At 41.6% G+C, this 22,219-nt stretch overlaps 1 protein-coding gene across 2 annotated transcripts in view; it reads right to left on the minus strand.

Annotated features, from left to right (window-relative positions):
* The window catches only part of AGXT (alanine--glyoxylate and serine--pyruvate aminotransferase), a 46,839-nt gene continuing 24,620 nt past the window's right edge, over positions 1-22,219 (minus strand). For both annotated transcript variants that reach the window (XM_040348922.1, XM_040348923.1), the window contains exons 3-11: positions 20,784-20,848; positions 19,461-19,561; positions 17,273-17,343; positions 13,294-13,378; positions 9,542-9,637; positions 8,996-9,065; positions 4,325-4,420; positions 2,866-2,994; positions 1-297 (exon numbers count right to left, since the gene is read on the minus strand). In XM_040348922.1, coding sequence (XP_040204856.1) covers positions 190-297; positions 2,866-2,994; positions 4,325-4,420; positions 8,996-9,065; positions 9,542-9,637; positions 13,294-13,378; positions 17,273-17,343; positions 19,461-19,561; positions 20,784-20,848 — 821 coding nt within the window. In that variant the 3' untranslated portion in view covers positions 1-189. The remainder of the gene's footprint in view (positions 298-2,865; positions 2,995-4,324; positions 4,421-8,995; positions 9,066-9,541; positions 9,638-13,293; positions 13,379-17,272; positions 17,344-19,460; positions 19,562-20,783; positions 20,849-22,219) is intronic.

Consider the following 22,219-nt stretch of genomic DNA (forward strand, 5'->3'; position numbering starts at 1 on the left):
CCAGGTGAAATGTGTTTATTAAATTCATCCTATATAAACAATCACAGATATTTTATTCTCCATCTCATTGTAAATGTGTTTATTGCTCAGGAGATGGCATGGAAGCCATAAGTTTAGAGGGTGAATAGGTAGAGGCTGATGCTACATTTACACAGCGAGTTTCTTCAGCAGTTGCACAGTACACCACAATTACATCTTATTCTTAGGGCAGTGCTGCAAAGCATCGCGGAGGGCTTCTAATACGCGGTCTACATTGTGTTTCGTTGCATTGTAGCCCATTAGTCCAATACGTAGCACCTGCAGACATTGTAATACAAATCATTTATTAATACCACAAACATACACATTACAGCTACAATTTACAGATTTTATTTTACCAAATCATACTGAACAAAAATCTGTCCTGAACCTTCAACTTCGATGCTTTGAGGAGGGTGCCGGGTCAACAGTAATATCATGAAAACCTAAAACAGCAAAATGGCCAGCACACCAAAGAACATCGACGGAAAATAAAACAATCACCACGTAGCATGTGCAAAATAAAAAAAAAAAAAAAACATCCACAGATTGTGCAAAAGAAAAGAAAAAAACACCATATAGCTTGTGGAAAAGAAAAAAAAACATCTTTGTACAAAAGAAAAGAAAAAACTGCCATAGTTTATGCAAAAAAAAAAAAAAACAAACACAAAAAAAACAAACATTTTATCTTGTGCAAAAACAAACAAACAAAAAACACCCACAGCTTGCAGAGAAGAAAAAAAAGGTAACATTGTGCAAAAGGAAATGCAAAAAAAGAACACTTCTAGATTGTGCAAAAGAAAGTAATTTCAATTATGATCTCAGTAAAGATATGTATATGTGAACCCTTACCTGTTAAAACAACCCAATCAGTTTAAAATAAAAATGCAAGCCAAAACATGTTGGCTCCATGCACACTGAAAGCTAAAAAAAGCTATAAAAAAACGTCAGTAGCTTTGCAGGGAGCCTTTCAACGTTTTTGTAGCATTTTTGCAATAGTGTTTATTAGTGTATTATTTTTCAGTGTAGCTTTTTTTTTTTATGGATAAAAAAACGCTGGCGAGCAGCATTTGTGAGCGTTTATTTGCGTTTTTCAGCGTTCTGCATTTTTTAGCGTTTTTCCCTGCCAAAAAATGGCACTTTGAACGCAAATTTCTGGCCTTCAGAAAAAAGCCCATAAACTCCACTGCTCATTAACACTAAAAAACGTCCATGTGTGCATAGACACATAGGCTAACATACAGTGCAGTTTATGGGCTTTAAAATAAATAAAAACCAAAACGCCAATAAACTACAGTTTATCAGCTTCAGTGTGCATGGAGCCTTTATGTGAGCAACCTTTTGAGTGCAGTGTGCCGAAAAATACTTTCAAAGATGTTGAGAGTGACGATTTTTATTAAAAACAATGCCAACTTCACACTCTCAATCACAAAAAATATTTTTTATAAAGTGAACGCTGTAAATTACTTGAGTAGTAGTGAGAAATTAACATCCTGCGCTCACGCTTCAGATCAGCCCAAATTCCTTCAACTCCACACTTCAGATCACTGCCCCCTGCTAATCTGTCCCATCACTGTAACCCCCTGTACATCTGTCCCACCAATGTAACCCCCTATACATCTGTCCCACCAATTTAACCCCCTGTACATCTGTCCCACCACTGTAACCCCCTATACATCTGTCCCACCACTGTAACCCCCTGTACATCTGTCCCACCACTGTAACCCCCTGTACATCTGTCACACCATTGTCCCACCCTGCTCTACTGTCCCACCACTGTAACCCCCTTTCTCATCTGCCCCACCAATGTTCCCCCTTTCTCATCTGCCCCATAAATGTTCCCCCTTTCTCATCTGCCCCACCAGTGTACCTCCTTGCACAATTGCCCCACCGCTGTACCCTCATTCTCTTCTGTCTCACCACTGAACTATCTTCTCATCTGTCCTAACACTGAACTTATCTGCTCATCTGCCCCACCACTGTAACCCCCTTTCTCATCTGCCCCCCCATGTACCTCCTGCACATCTGTCCCACCTCTGTTCCCCCTTGTTCATCTGTCCCACCAATGTACCTCCTCTCTCCTCTGCCCTGCCACTGTACCCCCCTGTACACCTGCCCCACCTCTGTACCCCATGCTCTTCTGTCCAACCACTGTAACCCCTTTCTCATCTGCCCCAACACTGAACCCCCCCCCGCTCATCTGTCCCACCACTGTAAACCCCTGCTCATCTGTCCCACCACTGAACCCACTTCTCATCCCTCCCACTACTGTACCTCCTGCACATCTGCCCCATCAATGTACCCCTTTTGTCATCTGCCCCACCACTGTACCTCCCTGCGCATCTGCTCCACATTAGTGTCTCACTGACACTTCCCTGCGCTGCTCTGCTGATGGGGAGGCTTCGAGTGCTGCTTGCGGCACCAGTGCCGGGTGTTGCCTACCACTGATCTATACAGTGAAACCTTGGTTTACGAGAAACGCGGTTAACGAGCGCTTTGAAAGACCAGCAACTTTAAAAAAAAAAATCCTGACTCGGTTTGTGGTGACACTCGGAAGGGTTCGGATGCGCTCAGACCAGTTTGGAAATACTCGGAATCACGTGGAAATACTTGGAAACACTCGGAAATACTCCATTCCTAAGTGTTTCCGAGTCTTTTACAAGGATTTCTGAGATCAGCCGAGCTGTCCCGAGTATTTCCGAGGCTCTCTGGCGCCCCCCCACCTCTGGCCACATGTGGTAGTGCATGCCATAGAAGTCAATGCGGAACTAATTATCTTCGACATTTGGCCCGTGTGTACTGGGCTTAAAAGACTATTCTGATATTCTTAGACAGTTTCTCAGTTACCTTTCCAGCTGAGGGACCCAGGCCACCCGTAATCTCAATGTTGTACTTCCTCATGATGTGTGTTGTGATGTCCTTCCACTCATAGCCGTCTGGCACTCGAATTGTTGTCACAGTTGGAAGTCGCAACGCCTAAAATAAGTCAAATATTAATACTGACAGACATGTTGAAGCTGTTACAATTTTTCATCTTTACTAGCTTCGTGGCAATGATTCCAAAATGATGAGAAAACTACTCCCAGTAAGAACATTTCTAAAACTCAGATTGGCGGCAAGTTAAGATTTGGTAAGTGGTAAGAAAGGGCCCTAAACAACGGTGGTGGTGGAGGAATGGAGGGCAAACTTGCTTTGAGAAGGTTAATACCATAAATTAGATGATGTTGACACACACACACACACACACACACACGTTGAACTGGATGGACTGGTGTCTTTATCTATAGTAACAACTATGTAACTATATGTTCTCTTTAATAGTGAGCTTAGAAAACTGAACCAGGACAGTATTAATATATAAATATATATATATATATATATATATATATATATATATATATATATAAACACACAACCATGTGAAACTTTGTGAAATTAACATATTGTCTGGTTGCTGGGTAGGACACAATAAGGCTGGCTATGCACTAACAGAATTTTCAGTAGTATACACTTTAATCTGCACCTTGTATTGAGCACAGGGTGCAAATCTCTTGCCATAATTTTTCTATTGTACAAACTAAGGGCTAGATTCATAAAGACTTACGACAGCGTATCAGTAGATACGCCATCGTAAGTTCGAATCCGCGCCGTTGTATCTGTAAGCGGTATGCTCAAATTGAGATACGCTTCTCTGTTGCTAAGATACGACCGGCGTAAGTCTCCTACGCCGTCGTATCTTAGCTGCATATTTACGCTGGCCGCTAGGGGCGTGTACGTCGATTTACGCCGAGAATATGCAAATGATCAAGATACGCCTATTCACGAACGTACGCACGGCCGTCGCATGTAAGATACGCCGTTTACGTAAGGCGTTTTCAGGCGTAAAGATAAACCACCAAAAAGATGGTGCAGCCAATGTTAAGTATGGACGTCGGACAGCCGTCGAATTTCACGTTGTTTATGTCGTTTGCGTAAGCCGATTCAGAATGGGGCTGGGCATAGGTTACGTTCACGTCGAAAGCGAGGAGTATTTGCAACGTGATACTGAGCATGCGCGCGCATGCGCCGTACGATCGGCGCTTCATTTATGTATGGTAATGAATCGTGAATTTATTACCATACAACACGCCCCTACCTGCCGGGCCATTTGCGCTACGCCGATGTAACTTAGGAGGCAAGTGCTTTGTGAATACAGTATTTGCCTCACTATGTTACGTCGGCGTAGTGCAAATGGGATGCGTACGCCGACATAAAGATAGGCGGCTGTACGTGAATCTAGCTGTATATTTCTGCTGCATTTACTTACTGGGTCCTTCACAAAGAGCTTTAATCCTAGGGCTTCCAGTCCCTTGTGGAACATCAGAGTAATCTCGCGGTGCTGATCCCAGGAGCGCTCTAAACCCTGGAAATGGACATAAAAAACATTCAGATCTGGAGGCCTGTGCTTTATTCAGGAACAAATACAACACATTATGGACAGAAGTACAGTGAAGAAAATGTGTTTTTTTAGGAATTTTAGGGCTTATATAGACGGGTGTTGAGTGAGAAACTTGTATAGCGCTACATATGCGAACTGAATCGCCTCAAGGCGCTAGGTATCCATTTCCTACTATTTTTTGCCTTCAGAATAGATGGGTTTTGAGTTTTTTTCTGAAAGCCTGATGATTCCCTTCCATTCGGATGCTGATTGGTAAAGCGTTTCATAGTCGAGGTCCTTGGACTGCAAATCGTCGTTCTCCTTTGGACTTGTATCGGGCCTTGGGTATTTGGAGTAGATTTTGGTTGGTAGATCGGAGGACGCGGTTTGGGTTATGAAATTAAAAATTTTCGCATAGATATTGGGGTGCACTGTTTTGTACACATTTGTGCGTCAGGCAGAGTGCCTTAAACGTGATTCGATCTTTTACGGGCAGCCAGTGAAGGGACCTAAGGGAGGGAGAGATTGATTCCCATGCTTTTTTTCCTGTTACAAGTCGTGCCACCGTATACTGGACGACTTGTAGATGCGCAATTTGGCATTTTGGGAGTGCGAGGTAAAGGGCGTTTGCATAGTCGAGTCTGGAGTTGATTATGGTTCCCACCACGACTGCTATGTCTTCTTTTGGGATAAATGGAATAAGTCTACGTAGTAGGCGCAGCAGATGGTGGGATCCGCTGACTACTGAACTTATTTGTGCATTCATTGTCATGTCAGAGTCAAAAGTGACTCCAAGACTTTTGACTTTGGTGCTAGGAGTGATGGTTTGTCCCAAAATGGGCGGGGGCATCCATGTTGTTGTAGTGAGCCTTTTCCGGTTGGCGTTCTGTTTTTGAGCCATTAAGTTTAAGATAACTATCCGTCATCCAATTCTCTATCATAGTGAGGCATTTCTCTAGTCCGAGATAATGATCCTTTTTGTTGCTGATACGAAAATAGAGTTGAGTGTCATCCGCGTAGGAATGGTAGAGTAGATTCTGATTACTGATGAGTTTGAGGAGGGGGGCGGAGATAATTATTGAATAGTACGGGCGACAAGGGTGACCCCTGAGGGACTCTGCATGACACCATGCGTTTTCCAGAAGTGAAAGGACCTAGTTTCACTATCTGTGATCAGTTTTCCAAAAAGGAGGAAAACCAGGGTAGATCCGAGTCTGCCACTCTAACTACTTCAGGAGACAAGATTCTCCATCATCTGCAGCTTCGAGAGCGTCATCCCATATTTTAAGAAGTGCTGTTTCCGTTCCATAACCAGGACGGAAACCCGATTGAAATGGGTCCAGTAGTTTGTAGGTATCTAAATGGTGTTGTAGCTGTTGCACTACTGCTTTCTCCATTACCTTGGAGAAGATGTTTAGACCTGTTATGGGTCGCCGATGGTTTGGGTCTTTGGGGTCGAGCCCTGTTTTATTTTAAGATGGGTTTGATTATGCCTTGTTTCAGGGAGGTCGGCACTATGCCTTCCTTAAAAGATTGGTTTATGAGGTGTGTGATAGCCGGTGCCAAAATATCTGCACATTCTTTCAACTGTTTAGTGGGAATGATATCATTAAGTGATGTACTGTCGCGCAGGGCACCAACGATATTTTTGGTGATGTCGATGGAGATTGCTTTTAGTGTGAATTTCGTCGATTGTGGCATATTTGTATTAATATTGCCTTTTTGGTTTAGAGGGGGGTGGGTGGAAGTTCTTTTTTGCTGAATAATTTCACGGATATTTTCAATTTTGTTAATGAAATAATCCGATAATTCATTGCATAAATCTTGTGATTCAAAATTCGGATGCCTCTATGCAGGCTGGATTCATGGTCTGTTTTCTGATCCGTCAAATATAGGTCAACAGATTCCCATTTACTGCAATGTACTGTACAGCATTGTGGATGTGGCCAAAATTAACATACAATTGGTTAAATCAGCTATTAGGCCATACAGATGCTTTCACAGATATGGCCACAGAATAATCTTTCTAAAGAAAAGGATGCACGTCTGTCGCAACTCGTTAACTGGGGCTTTTTTGGTGGTAAAAAAATTATTGAGAGAACTTAAAGAGGTTAATATCAGAACTCAGATAATTTTTTCAGTTTAATATTTCTGGGAGGGCAGTTCATAGAATTACGTACAAAGATAAAAATTTAAAAAAATGGGAGAAAATGCAGAAAACAATTTTACCGTTGGGACAGTATGGTTTATCATGTCAGTGCGAAGCTCACAGAGAAAGTTCTATGACCACTGTGTTAGGCCTTGTTCAATCAGGCGTACTTAGGAGTACGCCCGTGTGCAGGCAGTCCCATTCATGTCAACTGGGGCACAGCCGCTGTAAAGACACAGTTGCTGATCCCAATTTGATATTTGTGTGGGCGTGGGTGCATGTTATACATTGTCTGCATTCGGGGACCCACATCCACACAAATATCAAATTGAGAGAAGCAGCAGCAGCTGTGTCCCAATTGACATGAATGGGACTGCCTGCACACAGATTCAGGGAACATCTGTGCATCCTGTGCAGGCAAAACACGGCCCTCATATTGGTGTACCCTTAACCACTTAAGACCCGGATCAAAATGCAGGTAAAGGACCAGGCCCCTTTTTGCAATTCGGCACTGCGTCGCTTTAACTGACAATTGCGTGGTCGTGCGACGTGGCTCCCAAACAAAATTGGCGTCCTTTTTTTCCCCACAAATAGAGCTTTCTTTTGGTGGTTTTTGATCACCTCTGCGGTTTTTATTTTTTGCGCTATAAACAAAAATAGAGCGACAATTTTGAAAAAAAATCAATATTTTTTACTTTTTGCTATAATAAATCTCCCCCAAAAATATATAAAAACACTTTTTTCCCTCAGTTTAGGCCGATACGTATTCTTCTACCTATTTTTGGTAAAAAAAAACGCAATAAGCGTTTATCGATTGGTTTGCGCAACATTTATAGCGTTTACAAAATAGGGGATAGTTGTATTGCATTTTTATAAATAATTTTTTTTTTACTACTAATGGCGGCGATCAGTGATTTTTTTCGTGACTGAGACATTATGGCGGACACATCGGACAATTTTGACACATTTTTGGGACCATTGTCATTTTCACAGCAAAAAATGCTATAAAAATGCATTGTTTACTGTGAAATTGCCAATTGCAGTTTGGGAGTTAACCACTGGGGGGCGCTGAAGGGGTTAAGTGTGACCTCATATGTGTTTCTAACTGTAGGGGGCGGGGCGGGGCTGGACGTGTGACATCATTGATCGTGTTTCCCTATGTCAGGGAACAGACGATCAATGACAGCGCTACTGTGAAGAACGGGGAAGGTGTGTTTACACACACCTCTCCCCGTTCTTCAGCTCCGGGGACTGATCGCGGGACTCCGGCGGCGAGCGGCCACGGAGCTTCGGACCCACGGCTGGGCATTTAACAATCACGTACAGGTACGTGATTCTGCCGACGTATATTGGCGTTAGGCGGTCCTTAAGTGGTTAAGTATGCCCATGTGAACGAGGCCTAACAGACTCATTTCAAGACATATTTCATTGTTCATTTTTTCTGTTGCTCAATCTATTGAGGTATGGATGTATATTGACTCTAGCCCTTGCCGAATCACCACTTGGGCGTGTCGCTCACCTCCTAAAAGGTGAGGTTCTGGCCTTCTGAACTTGCCATAAGTTATATGGACCAGCCAGTTCTAATAGCTGAATTGGGGACAGGATTTACAACATCAGCTTCTCAGCCATATTGGAGTGCACTCAGTGCATGGCTGCTGTAAATAAACCCAATATAACGGTGTAATCAGTCTCTAGGTCCGGGATCTTCAAACTATGGCCCTCCAGTTGTTCAGGAACTACAATTCCCATCATGCCTAGTCATGTCTGTGAATATCAGAGTTTTACAATACCTCATGGGATGTGTAGTTCGCAACAGCTGGAGGGCAGTAGTTTGGAAATTCCTGCTCTAGGTTTACAGCCAGAACATACCAGTTTATACAAGCATGTAGCTCACATAATTACTATCGGAAGGAATTATTTATTGTGTGACTAATAATTTGGATTTTTTTTAAAGATTAATTAATCCCTATGATGTAAGGAAGGACAAACTTTTTTAGACAGTGTGAAGCCTTTTCTGTGGGATGGCTATGGTCTCCTGTGAATTCTGCAGCCAATAAGCCTAAAGCTTTCCGCTTTATCTGCAAACAACATCAGAAGCTTGTGGGCAGCTAAATGCTAATTTAGGTCTTCAGCCCTAGACCAATTTTTTTAAATTTGAAATAATGAACATTTGTCTAAGTTTTGCTTATTAGATTGCTTATTAGATTTATATAGACATACAACTACAGGCCACTGAAATTAAGAGAATAACTGTGATATCATACCACTTCTACTGTATATTTTGATGTCATAATTTACATTGGGCAAATCAATTAGAATTTATCTCGTACTGGGTTAGCTTCCGTTTACAGTTTGGTTATTTCACTGTTTATTGAATAAGCTCAAATGTGTTAAAAATTTGTTGGTTTTACCTTCTCGGCCAGGATTGCCAGTCCTTCTCTCAAGCTGTAGAAATTAGTCACTGGTCCTGTATGATGATACCTGAAGAAAATGTGTACATATAAAAAAAACTATTTTCAGGATTTGAGCAGCATTGCTACCACAGAGAGTTCAGTTTCTGCCTAGTTCTGCCTAGTTCTTTCTTATATATGTAGCACTACCCCCGTAGGAGCTGCTGGTTATTTTTGGGCCTTGCACAATACCTCATTCCTCGTCGTCTAGGTGTTGAGAGTCAGCAAAAAGTTCAATGTCCACAAGTTATAGATTCTTTTTCTCTTGCTTTTATTTTCAAACAAAAAGTTAAACTTCCAGCTCAGACACCCTCTAAATTTGACATAGCGCCTGGTCATTGGGAGCAGGGCGCTACATATAATACAAATCATGTTACAGATATAATGAAGTCAGATTTATTTACACCAAATTTTTGGTGCAGGTGATTCTTAGTATGTATTATTCTCATGTATCATATGGTAAATCCTCAGTGACTTGTTATTGTGGCTTTTGGTGTTAGGACTTACATTCTTGGTTTCCCATCACATCCCCAGTAGTTTGCAAGCCAGTTCATGTCCACATACAGTGATGGCGGCTTTGTTTTACGGCTGGATATCTTCTTACTGTGCAGATGAGAACCACAGGATGAGAGCAGATAGAGAATAATAAACAGATATAAATGCTGAAAATGCTGAAAGACATGGAAACAATCAAGCTAATAAATGTAAGCATCTAAATCATTGATTCCTCAGAACTACAACCATAGTAGGCATGGGACCCAGAGTTAAAAAGAACCCATTTGGGGTATAATAATAAAACTCACCAGGCTGCTTTGTTATTGACTCCCTTCTCGTACATTGAAGGTTCTTCCAATTAATGGACTGGTAACTGAGAAATGGGGGAATTCACTAAAACTGGAGCAAAGATAATCTGGAGCAAATGTGCATAGTGACCAATCAGCTTCAAGCCTGAGCTTATTCACTTAAGCTTTAAAAATGAAATATAGAATCTGGTTGTCATGCACAGCTGTTCCAGATTTTTGGCTGCTTTAGTCTTTAGTAAATTCCCCTCAAAGAGAGGACTACATTTCCCATATTTATGCAACCAACCAGTTCAGCATAGTTCTGTCCGTTGTCCCCGATGTTATTTGCCCTCACCCTAGAGCCTCTACTAAATAGAATTAGGCAAAATCCTGACAGCAAGGGATTACATATAGGAGATCGGGACTATAAAATCTCTGCTTTTGCAGATGATTTGCTGTTCTCTTTATCTAGCCCACAAGTGTCACTACCAAATCTGATGAAAGAAATAGATGAATATGAGAAGTTAGCAAATTTAAAAATTAACTACGTCAAATCAGAGGCGATGGGGGTAGCACTCCCACTGGCAATGCAGCAAACTATACAACCTAATGTTAAATTTAAATGGGTAAGATCAGCCCTAACATATCTTGGGATATATATACCATCAAGACTGGAAAAGCTCTTTGAGGTAAATTTCCCCCCACTGGTGAAGACAGTTAGTTCTCTGATGGAAAAGTGGCAGAGGGGACTCCATTCATGGTTTGGTCGGTGTAATATCATCAAAATGAGTATACTGCCAAAATTCCTGTATTTGTTTCAAACAATACCCATACAAATTCCTGTTGCTTTTTTTTTGTCAGGTAAATACGCTCTTCACTAAATTTATATGGGACAATAAACGACCTAGGATTAGCAGAGGGCGGATGACCCTGCCCAAGTGCTACAGAGGTCTGGCAGTACCAGATATAACTAAAAACCATCAAGCGGCGCATCTGGGTAGGATCATAGATTGGTGTAAAAATATGGAAATAAAATTATGGGTGGAACTGGAGCAGGAGGTTAGCCAGGTCCCCCTGAGAAGAGCACTATGGTGCTATGCAAAATTATCAGATTCACTGAAAAAACATCCTATTATAGGCTCGACATTAGCTATGAGCTTTAAATTGCTTTAAATTGTGTCAGAATGGCAAACACTCATCAGTGTACTCTCCACTATACCCAATATTGGGGAATCCAAGCTTCCAGCCAGGTATGGAGGGAGGGGCCTATAAGAAACTTGGAGAGAGGGGACTTATGCAGGTCTCACACTTTTTGCAATCTGAATCTTGGCCCGCAGTTGCCTCGCTGATACAACTGGGAGGCCAATTTGAAGTAAAATACTGGCAAGCTGTACAACTCCGCCACATTCTGACCTCATTAGGCCCAGCAAGAAGGTATAGAAGGGAACTGACACCGTTTCAAAAATACTGTGAAGAGAGGGAACCTCTCACTAGAATAATATCTAAGCTTTATAGGTTATTAATAGCACCCCCAGATAACTACGAGATACTAGTATTGAGAAATTGGACAAGGGACCTTGATCAAAACCTCACTCAGGCCCAACAACAGAAGAAAATGTATCTTTCTATGAAACCATCAACCTGTACCAGAACCCAGGAACTAAACTACAAACTTTTAAATAGGTGGTTTTATACACCGGCGAGACTAGGCAGGTATTTTTCTGAAATTTCAGATAAGTGTTGGCGATGTAATAAGGAACAGGGAACATTGTTCCATATATTTTGGACATGCCCTAAGATCAGGAATTATTGGTTAGAAGTACAAAGGATCTCCCAAAATGTACACCTTATCCAGTACTGGATGATCCTGCTTTCTTCCTGTTACATCTTTCTCAGATTCCAACAAAGACATATAAAAACTCGGTCATCCGTCATCTGATTAATGAAGCCAAAGCAGGTATTGCTCGAAATTGGAAAAACCCTAGGACACCCTCGATTGTAGAATGGCTCAATAGGGTTAGAAATATGGGGGCCATAGAGGACTTGGTACTCTCGGCCCAAGATAGAAAAGAACAATATAATGAAATTTGGAGGGCATGGAATGTATTTGTATACTCAGAAGAAGGGAAGAGATTGTTGGGGATTTAAACGGGGAATAAGTCAATCTGTCTTATATTATCAAACTGAAGGCCCGGTTCCTTGAAAGGAGGGGGAGATATGGAGAGGGAGGATGAAGGAGAGAGGGAGGGGGATTTTTTTTTGTGGGGAAGGGGAGGCTTGGGGGGGGGGGGGAGGGAGAGGCGGGTATAAAGAAAAAGGGATGAGTAGGTGGTAATCTGATATGTAAAGAATATGACCAGCAAGAATTGGAGGGACACTTAAAGTCTCAACAAGAAGGGCATAGATCCCAGCCTGCCGTTACTGGAGGATATAGGCAGAGCGGGCGAGGTAAATACGAGAATGGATGAGGAATGAGATGTATATAAATGAAAAAGTAAGGGGAAATATTGTAATGAACTATTTGTATGCCCCCTTTGTTTTTGTGTTTATCTGTTTTTTCTTTTGGAAAATATAAATAAAGAATATAAAAAAAAAAAAACAGTCAGATAAATAGATGTCTGTTCTTCCCCTTTGCTGTGAGTGACAGGTGATTTACATATCTCATGCACGAGCCTGAGAGACACATTCTGTGTACTTCAGATCCCCTCCTCCTTTCTCCCCCAGCTCTTCCAGGATTGGCTGCTCCACACCTCAGCATAATTGGGCATGCTGAAGTCATGTGGTGACGTTTCTGGATTTTGACTGGACGTTAGTGATCATAGCAAAAGTTCAGTGTAAGAAATACACAGAAGAAAATACATATTGACAAGGGGAGTGTAGAGGTGGGCTGGGAGTCTACTGACATCATGACTCCACCCACCGAGCTCCGGACAACAGACAGACCCACACAATCTGCAGTTGTTCTGGTCTCATAACAGACAGAGGAAGGACATTTGACAGGCAAGGATACATGCAGGAGGCATGTATGTCCTTATAGATAACCACTATGGCAGTAGTTTAGAAATGATGAGTGTGGGTTTACATCCACTTTAAGTCACCCTGCTTGCATTGCAAGCTATGCTGTGACGTAACCTATTTGGTTCCAGATGCTTTTCAGTAACCCTTGCCAAGAGCTAGGTCGCCAGAAGATGGCAAATTTAAGCAATGGACTTTGATATATATTTTTTTACAGTAAAGGTACTCATAGACAGAAAATGTCAATCACACAATCCCATTGTTTGCACCCAACTGACTGCTCTCACAGGCTAAAATCAAATGGTCAAATCAAAACAGTTCTAGATGCTATTGTTCCCTCCTTGAGACACCTGAGTCTGACCACTTTTGGCCCCTCTTCCCCAATGCAGGTTGGAGAGTGTTTATGTTTAAATAATGGGTTCATTGACCTGCTCGTTTGGATTTTAGCTCATTATTACATACCTTGCTGCTTCACTGAATGAAATAGGCGCCGTGCCTGGAGGAGCATTTAATACCTTCTGAGAACCAGAGTATAAAATATCAATTCCTAAGAGGAGACACACAAGAATAAGACTCAAGGGAGAGCTGAAACAAGTGTTGTTGCATACATTATTTTACCAAATTTGAAGAAATGCCTAAAATGAATACAAATATATTAACCTACATCCACTAATCGCAAGTTTGTTCTTCTTAATCGATAGTAAAAAACGACTAAAGTTATGTTTTAAGTCAGAGCATTATGTTGCTGTTGCTACTATGATACAATGTAACTCCAAATGTAATAATCAACATCTCTTATGTTATTTTAAACTTCTTTCCGCTAACAAACAATTTAAAAAAGCTGAAGATCCTCAAATGTTACAACTTAGCATTTATTTGTTTGTTTTAAAAAATATGCCTCTACAATTTACTATATTCTCGTTGTTTTGGAAAATTCTTTAAATTAGTATACTAGCTGGCCAGCAGATGGCAATGTAGGTGCAGAAGACAGACAAGGACTAGTAGCCATTGAAAGGATATGTAGAATGAATCATATATTTTACTTGCAGATCTCAGTTACCTAAGTAATGACTGTTGCATTAAAAAAAGATTCACAAGGATAGAACAATATATGATCTTTTAAATTCTGTTAGGCCTGCTTCACATGGGTGATTGGGTACATACAGATTAAAATTTTTCTGCACACTGAGTGGTTACCTGTGGTTTGAGACAGATGTCTGACTCTGGATGCAAACCAATGCATCCAAGGCCAGGCATGTGTAGATACAAGCAAATATTAATAGCACCTCTTAGCCGGTATTTGCTGTGTATAGGCTGAAAGGCCGCATATCCCTGTGATCCCCGCCGCAAGAATCCCTGTATTCACCTACACGCTGTTGGGGCTATTTATGCAGCTATCCAGATCTGCTAATCTTTGGCATAGCCTTGGAGGCTATACCCGGCCCTGGTGGAACGAAGATTGTAGGACCTTCCTTGAATGTGACCCTTGAACACTTGGGTTTGCTTATGACGCTTCCCAGACCTCTCTGTGTTGTCTTAGTTAGCCACAGAGCACTTTCTGGGCCCAGAGCAGTGGCATAATCTCTGCTGTGATCCTGTCTGAAGATTCATTAGAAGAAACCCTTGACTACCCAAAGAAGTGGGGGAGACAAAGGTAAGTCACTGGGATTTTAAATGTGCTACCAAGAAATCACACAAAAAGAAAAATATCATTTTTTTATTATCTCCATATTTAAAATGAACTATTAAAATTTCACATAAAAACAATGATCTTCATTATCACGTAAATTGTGTGGTATCTGGCCATGTCCCCATTTTTCCGGAACATCAATGCTACCCCTGCTGTAGGCAGCCAACACTATTGGTTTGCGGAACTATTGCAAAACATTGAAGATTGGACTTTATAGGCACAACAGAACCAATATTTAAGATTCATTATCTTTATTTAAACATGATTAAAAAGAAACAATAATTGCTTAAAATCATGCCAATGATTACAATTCTGTGGATTAAATAAATACCACTAATTATACATCAACAATAGCATTAAATACGGATAAATACAGTCCATCCTGAACCTTTAGATATGATTCCACGAAGCTTAATGTATTCTGATTGTGTCGTAATGTTGCATGCCTGTCAAACTAAGCTACATTACTCCACAATAAGAATACACCAAGCTTTGTGAAATCATATCTAACAGTTCAGGATGGACTGTTGTTATCCTTATTTAATGCTATTATTGATGTATAATCAGTGGTGTTTAATTTACTCTACAGACATTAATCCTTAGCGTGATTTTAAGCAATTTTTTGTTTCTTTTTACTCATGTTTATATAAAGATAATGAATTTTAAATATTGGTTACTGTTGTGCCTATAAAGTCCAATCTTCAATGTTCTTCAGTTAATCAGAACGTGGCACATTTCTACCATGGTATCCACCGTACCCATTCTGTTGTGATACTAAATAACATAATTTTAAAATTATTGGTTTGTGGGCCTTCCATTTGGTTAGTCCCCCAATGTTCACCAAGGTACAAGCCTCCTTGCTAGCCTTTATATGCCTCCAGGGCATTCCCATTGTAGGATATCTGGATTACCTTCTGTTGAGAGATCAATCTGATCAAAACTTGACAGACAATGTAATGCAAACAGTCCCAACCTTAAAAAGTTCTGTTGGATCCTAAACCGCCAAAAGTCAGCACTGGAATTAACTCATCACTTTGATTCTCTACTTATTATCTTAGACACAGCTCAGACCAGAATATTTCACCCTCTGTCAGGAAAATCAAGTTCATACCCAAGCCCAAGGAATCATGCATGGAGTCAGGGTTGTGTGCGCATCTGTGTGTTTGCATGTGCGTGAGCATAGCGTGCATGTTTAAATTGACCTTGGCAACCAGTGGCCTATTTAAAACACTACAAGGTTCGAAATCTTTGCTGAGTGGTCAACAGCTCCTGCCACCTAAAACCAGACTCTGCTTGCTTCTGTAGTCAACCTGGTTTGCCTCCTGAATTCAATTGATCTTGATCCCTTCTTTACCTGACCTCTGGATTTTTACTTGACTCTGCATATTGCTTATCATTTTTGCACTGCTTCCTGCCTGTGTGAAATTAACGCCAGTTTGGCTCATTTATGTTCTTATCTTCTGTATCTGCTTCTCTGCTACCCGATTGTTGCCAGCTTCTGCACTCCTGACCATGGTTCGAGTCTTCTGTATTCGCAAGTGCCTTTGATATCATCCAGCATTAGTTACTTCCTCACTGCATGATCCAGATCTCCAGCACTAATGCTGCTCTGCGGCTCCAGCTTCACTGCATGATCCAGACGCTCTTCTGGCAAGGACTTGCCTCAGACGCCCATGCAATACTGCGTCTTGTCAGACCCCGTCACCAATCTCGGGGGAAAGAACAGGACCAGAGGTGTAATGGAGAGCACACTGATCAGATTGGCCTCTCTCAGGTACATGACACCCCCAGGAGAAACTTGTGATTCTCTATTCCGAGATATGAACCCTACAGTTCATGAACAGTCTGACTGTGATTCTGCATGAGGATTTGCAGTTAACCTCCTTCTGAGACCCATGTTAAGTGCTTAAGGGTTCCCACTCAGGCTATTAAGGTCCGATAAGTCGGATTCCACTGGCTGGTGAGGGTGCAGGCTGAGGACAGGTCCATCCAGGCACGTTGCAGAAATAGGAAGAGATAACCGGCCGCCACACACCTCAAACCCGGCCCAAGTGGTTAGCAGGTAAAAACAACCTCAGCTTGATTTATCCAGATCATGTCCCCCTATATGTTTCGCCCCAGGGCTTTATCATGGAGATGAGGGTCTGCCTCCTTCTGACCTGCATTTGACCTGCTTCAATCAGGTTTCACTTTCCCATAGACCAGTGCGGGAATGCAAAATCTTTCTGATGCAAAACAAAAATCCAGTAACATGGACGCTAATCAATGCAGGTATGTGTTCATTAATATAAAAGCATCACATTTAGTTACACCTAAATCTGACTCAGCCTCCTGTAATCCCCAACAACACCACTCTGGAGGACTTGGGGCGTGTGGGGCAGCAAATGAGCGAGAGAGAGAGAGAGAGAGAGCAGAGTGATAAATCATCAGTCTTCTGCTTTTTCTGTTGAATTACATACTAAGAGCTAGAAGGTTACCATGTTGTGAGACAGGCTTCTGTTGAATGAAGAGCTGTACACACAAGTCAAAAATCTGCCAGTTCCTGCCAAACCAACCATTTTCGGCCCATGTGTACCCAGCATAAGTCCCAGGACTGAATAGACAGAAACACAAATACTTTGACAAGTAAAACAGTTCACATACAGTACATGTATTTCAACGGTTTATTTAGCTGTTTGCCCAGTGTTTATCAATAATAGGATTATGCAAAAAGGTTGCATGATAAGAAAATAATATGAGAATGCTTCTTACCCTGTTTGTCCATGTAGATGGGGGCACCTCCTAAAGAAGCCACAGAGTCCACAAGGAGCAGGCAGTTATACCTGAGACCAGAGAACAGTCAGAGGTCAGACCCTGCTAAACAATCATACATTTGTATTTATTCTAAGTAGGGCCGAAACAAGTAATCGATTAATCGACAACTAATCGATTATGAAATTAATCGATTACAATTTTCATAAACGATTAATCGGCCAGTAACATAATGGGGTTAAAAAAAACTAAAATTAGCCCATTATAGTACAAAAAAGCAAATCGGTACTGTAAATATCACTTTCACTGTCCCACAGTAAAAAAATTAACCCCTTAGGCCCCGTACACACGACCAAACATGTCTGCTGAAACTGGTCCGCGGGCCAGTTTCAGCAGACATGTTCGGTCGTGTGTAGGCCCGAGCGGACAGGATTCCAGCAAACAGCCTTTTCCCAGCGGACAAATATTCCTGGACTTGTTTTAAAACAGCCCGCTGGAAACCTGTCCGCTCGGACATGTTCGGTCGTCTGTACAGACCTACCGTACATGTCCGAGCGCCCGCCATCCCTCGCATGCGTCGAATGACTTTGACGCATGCGTGGAAGCATTGAACTGGCAGGGCCGCCCACGTCGCCGCGTCATCGTCGCGGCGATGGCGCAGACACGCCCCGCGTATTGTTTACGCGCGGATTTCTGTACGATGGTTAATACAGCCATCGTACAGAAATCCCTGGGCAGACATGTATGGTGAAAACGGTCCGGCGGACCACTTTCATCGTACATGTTTGCCCGTGTGTACGCGGCCTTACAGTAGCGATTATTTGCTCTTTTTGTACTTATTTTTGTTTTTTTAACCCCATCATGTTACTAAACATCTCAGGCCTGGGTTCACACCTCTGTTTTTTGCAGAAACACACTACAGTTCAGTTACATGTTTTCCTATGGGACACGTTCACATCCATGATTTTTTCTCAGCTGCTGCGTATTTGGAAAGGGCAAGGACCTTTTAACGCAAAACAGTGCGATTTTGTTTTTTTGGGTTCAATATACTTCAATGCAATGTGTTTTTGTAATCTGTCCAACAACAAATTGGCCCAAAAAAAAAAAGCCCGCTGTCGGCTGATGTCATAGAGCCAGGCCAGTCTCAGATAAGATTGCTACAATGAAGTTGGATTTGCCCACATGCCTGGACCAGTACTCGGCTCAGTCTCTCAACGAGCCGCTGAGAGCCTTAGTCGGTGCTCCCACCCTTTCCACAGCCCAGCACTCCAGTCAGCGAGGGGGGGGGGGCAGAGCACAGAGTGTTGACTGACAGTCACCAGCTCTCTGCTTGTGGATCTGTGAGAACCAAGCGATCGGCAGTGTTAGAATGCTTGTTTCTCAGTGTTTAAACCGGCGGGGGACAGATGCAGCATCGGACCAATGCTGCATCCACCTAGGTAAGTATGATTGTGAAAAAAAACATCCCATACTTCTCTTTCAAATTCAAAATTTTAACTGCATGATTGAATAATCAACTTTTGTCAAAGGGAGAATTGGTGGCAGGCCCATACACTGCTCAAATTTCAGACAAGCCTGCAGGAATTGACCAAAATTTGAGCAGTATATGGCCAGTGTACAGACATAAACTGACTTGGATGTAAGTGGATGAAAGCGGACATATGTCTGTTTAGATCCATCCATCCATAAACATACATTGTGGTTTATTCTGGATCTGTCTGAAAAAATGACTGACAGATCCCAACTCACGTGTAAATAAGGGCCGATAGTTTTGCCAGAGATAAAAAGATTTAAAGACATGAGATGTTGTTTTCTGGTCAAAAGCATGTATTTTTCCCCAGAGATTCATGTGAGATAATGATTTGGTTTTGAGACACCTGTGTTGCATAGGCCAGATTTGGTAAATAGATTAAGATATATACAATACTATAAGAATACACAAGGAATGTGAGATGAGGAAGGAAAAGAAAGATAGAAATTGAGCAGAAACAATAAGAAGGGTGGGAAGAAGAGTACGTCTCAAAATGATAGTTCCCTACAACCCTAATCCCCTTAAAGAGTCCTAGAGCAGGACACTTTATTAATTTTAGATATGTGTAATGAATACATGGTTACATTTCTTGTGGGTTTCTGCATCGCTATTCATACAGCATTAAATGCTTTGTTTTATGGATGTAGAAGCACATACCGGTGACATAGGTCTCCTAATCCATCTAAAGGCTGAACAACTCCACTAGATGATTCTCCATGAGTTATAAAGAGGAGAGATGGCTTATGCTCTGCTAGACCCTAGATGCAAGAAAAAAAAATTTGTATGAAAATATTAATAAAAAAATTTAAATATTCTCACAGCCATTCAAAAATAATCCAACAGCTTGTCAGGCTTATTTATCAATGTAATAAAGAAAACACAGATAATTCGCAATGTAGTCACCATACTAACCAATACTGTTTCTTTTTGTTTTAGCCAGATAGGTGTAAACTGAACTTATGCCAGATACAATAAAGTTATAATTTCTTAAAAAGTGCCAGGATTAATTTTGCTTAGTCTCCTATTATCCCCATAAACAGCAACATTGAGACTGGGAGAGAGGGGCATTTGTGTGAACCAGTCATGATGTATTATATTACACAGTTATAAGTGTTAGGCCTCGTACACACGACCGAGGAACTCGGCGGGCGAAACACATAGCTTTCCTCGTCGAGTTCTTGTTAGGCTTGCCGAGGAACTCGACGAGCCAATTTTCTCCATTCCCGTCGAGGAAAAAGAGAACATGCTCTCTTTTTGGCTCGACGAGTTCCTCGACAGTTTCCTCGATGAGAAATGTACACACGACCGGTTTCCTCGTCAAAAAATCTCTCCCACCAAGTTTCTTGATGGATTCTGCCGAGGAAAACAGTCGTGTGTATGAGGCCTAAAACTACCTAAGAGCAGGTGAGAGCAGAATGGTGACCTTAGTATTATGTTGTTGTTTCCCTGTCAAATCTATGGAGCGTGGGTCCTGGGGAGGGTCCTGAACCAGGTCGTATTTTTCATTCGCAGTGTAGTGTGAATTGAAAGGTTCACTTCAATGTGGAGCTCCAAGCAAATATTAAAAAACATGTTCTTGGTTATGTATGCATTCATAAATAATAATTATGTGGAATTAAATCTCTAATATTGCAAGCAGATAGAGGCTTTTTGTAAAACTGAACATTAACTGCAGTGTAAAATATTGAGAATGCAACTGGGTGCCAAGAAAATGTAACTCAAGCCCCGATGGAGTCACATCATCAGTGCCCACCAACTGGGAGAAGAAAAGGTGAATACGACAGTGATGGAGTTAAGGCAAGAGCTTGGACTTCGTATTTATTGCTGGAGGAGAACAATCCCAGAGGTAAGTGTGTCATACTTTGCAAGTACAGCATACCTACACATTATGGCAAGTGGTGGCCAACCAACCAACCAACACCCCCCCTTTTAAGTTTACTTTATGAAAATTATTACATGCATTTCTGCATGGCTACTTACCTTTTCTATTTCCTTTAGGGTGAAGCCTTCACCTGGTGCTTTTGATAGGAGACGAACATCAGCACCTGGGATGTAAAATAGATTGAAGGACTAAAACATTTCTTCCAGCATAACTATTTTGATAAAGACAAAGCTTCTTTCAGCAATACACTATAAATACGCCTCACTGTTTCTTACAAAAAGAAGAAAGTGACTATTTTCCGTGTTTCATTCTTGAAGGCACACGCAGCTTTTTTTTATTCATTTTCTTTTTGCAGATATTGTTGAATGATTGATCTTTGAAGTGAATTGCCTACAATTCTATAGCTGGCCTAATCAGTTATGCCTAATATATCTCTAAATCTATCAGTTCTCTTTGGATTTTCTAATCTGATCCTTTTTTTCAAATTTTGCAGCCATTCCAAAACATAACATTTAGCATACATGACAAGATAACCAAGCAAAGCATAGGCAGTATAAAATGGCAATGATAGGGAAGAAAAAGGGGATTTAATGCCAATCACTAAACTACCATATAAATGTTAATGTATTCATATTTCAAAGATAGTTTTCTTTTTTTTTAAATTTGCAGTTTTGAGTACTACCTGGGCAACTTCCATGAAAACCCTTACTATGGAGCTCCCTCAAAATTGTGTCCTTACTTTGTCATTCTGTCACATGTGCTAAGGGTTGCCACCTGGCCAGTATTTTACCAGCCTTGCTATACAATTGGACTTATTGAAAATGTTATTAGAAGGAAAAACACCATAAGGCTTTGTTTTCCCCCCAGAAAAGGTGGCAACCCTACATGTGCCCCTGCAAACTACAATCAGCTGTGCTTACACTGTGCTTGTACATAGACCACCGCTGCAACCATTTGGAATCTGGTCCAGTGCAATGATGTGAAGCTCAAGCAAGTGCATGTAGATTAGAAATGGCTGAAAGATTCTCAAGAGATCAGCAGCACTCACATGCACTAATTTAGGACATACTGGTATTCATTTACTAAAATTGGAGAGTGCAAAATCTGGCGGAGCTGTTCATGGTAGCCAATCAGCTTCTAACCTCAGCTTGTTCAATTAAAGCGGTAGTTCACCCGAAATGTTTTTTTTTTAACATTAGATTGAGGCTAATTTTAGTAAGCAGAATCGGGGTGTTCTTTTTAAAATGAATGCAGTACTTACCGTTTTAGAGATCGATGTTCTCCCGCCGCTTCCGGGTATGATTGACAGCCTTTCCGACGGTCGCATACAGCGCGTCACCAGTTGCCCAAAGAAGCCGAACGTCGGTGCGGCTCTATACGGTGCCTGCTCACCGACGTTCGGCTACTTTCGGGAACTCGTGACGCGCTGTATGCGACCGTCGGAAGGCTGTCAATCAAATAGGAATGCCCAGTCCCGCAGCCCATACCCGGAAGCGGCGGGAGAACATCGATCTCTAAAACGGTAAGTACTACA

The sequence above is a fragment of the Rana temporaria genome, chromosome 4 (assembly GCF_905171775.1).
Source record: "Rana temporaria chromosome 4, aRanTem1.1, whole genome shotgun sequence".
Classification (NCBI taxonomy): domain Eukaryota; kingdom Metazoa; phylum Chordata; class Amphibia; order Anura; family Ranidae; genus Rana; species Rana temporaria.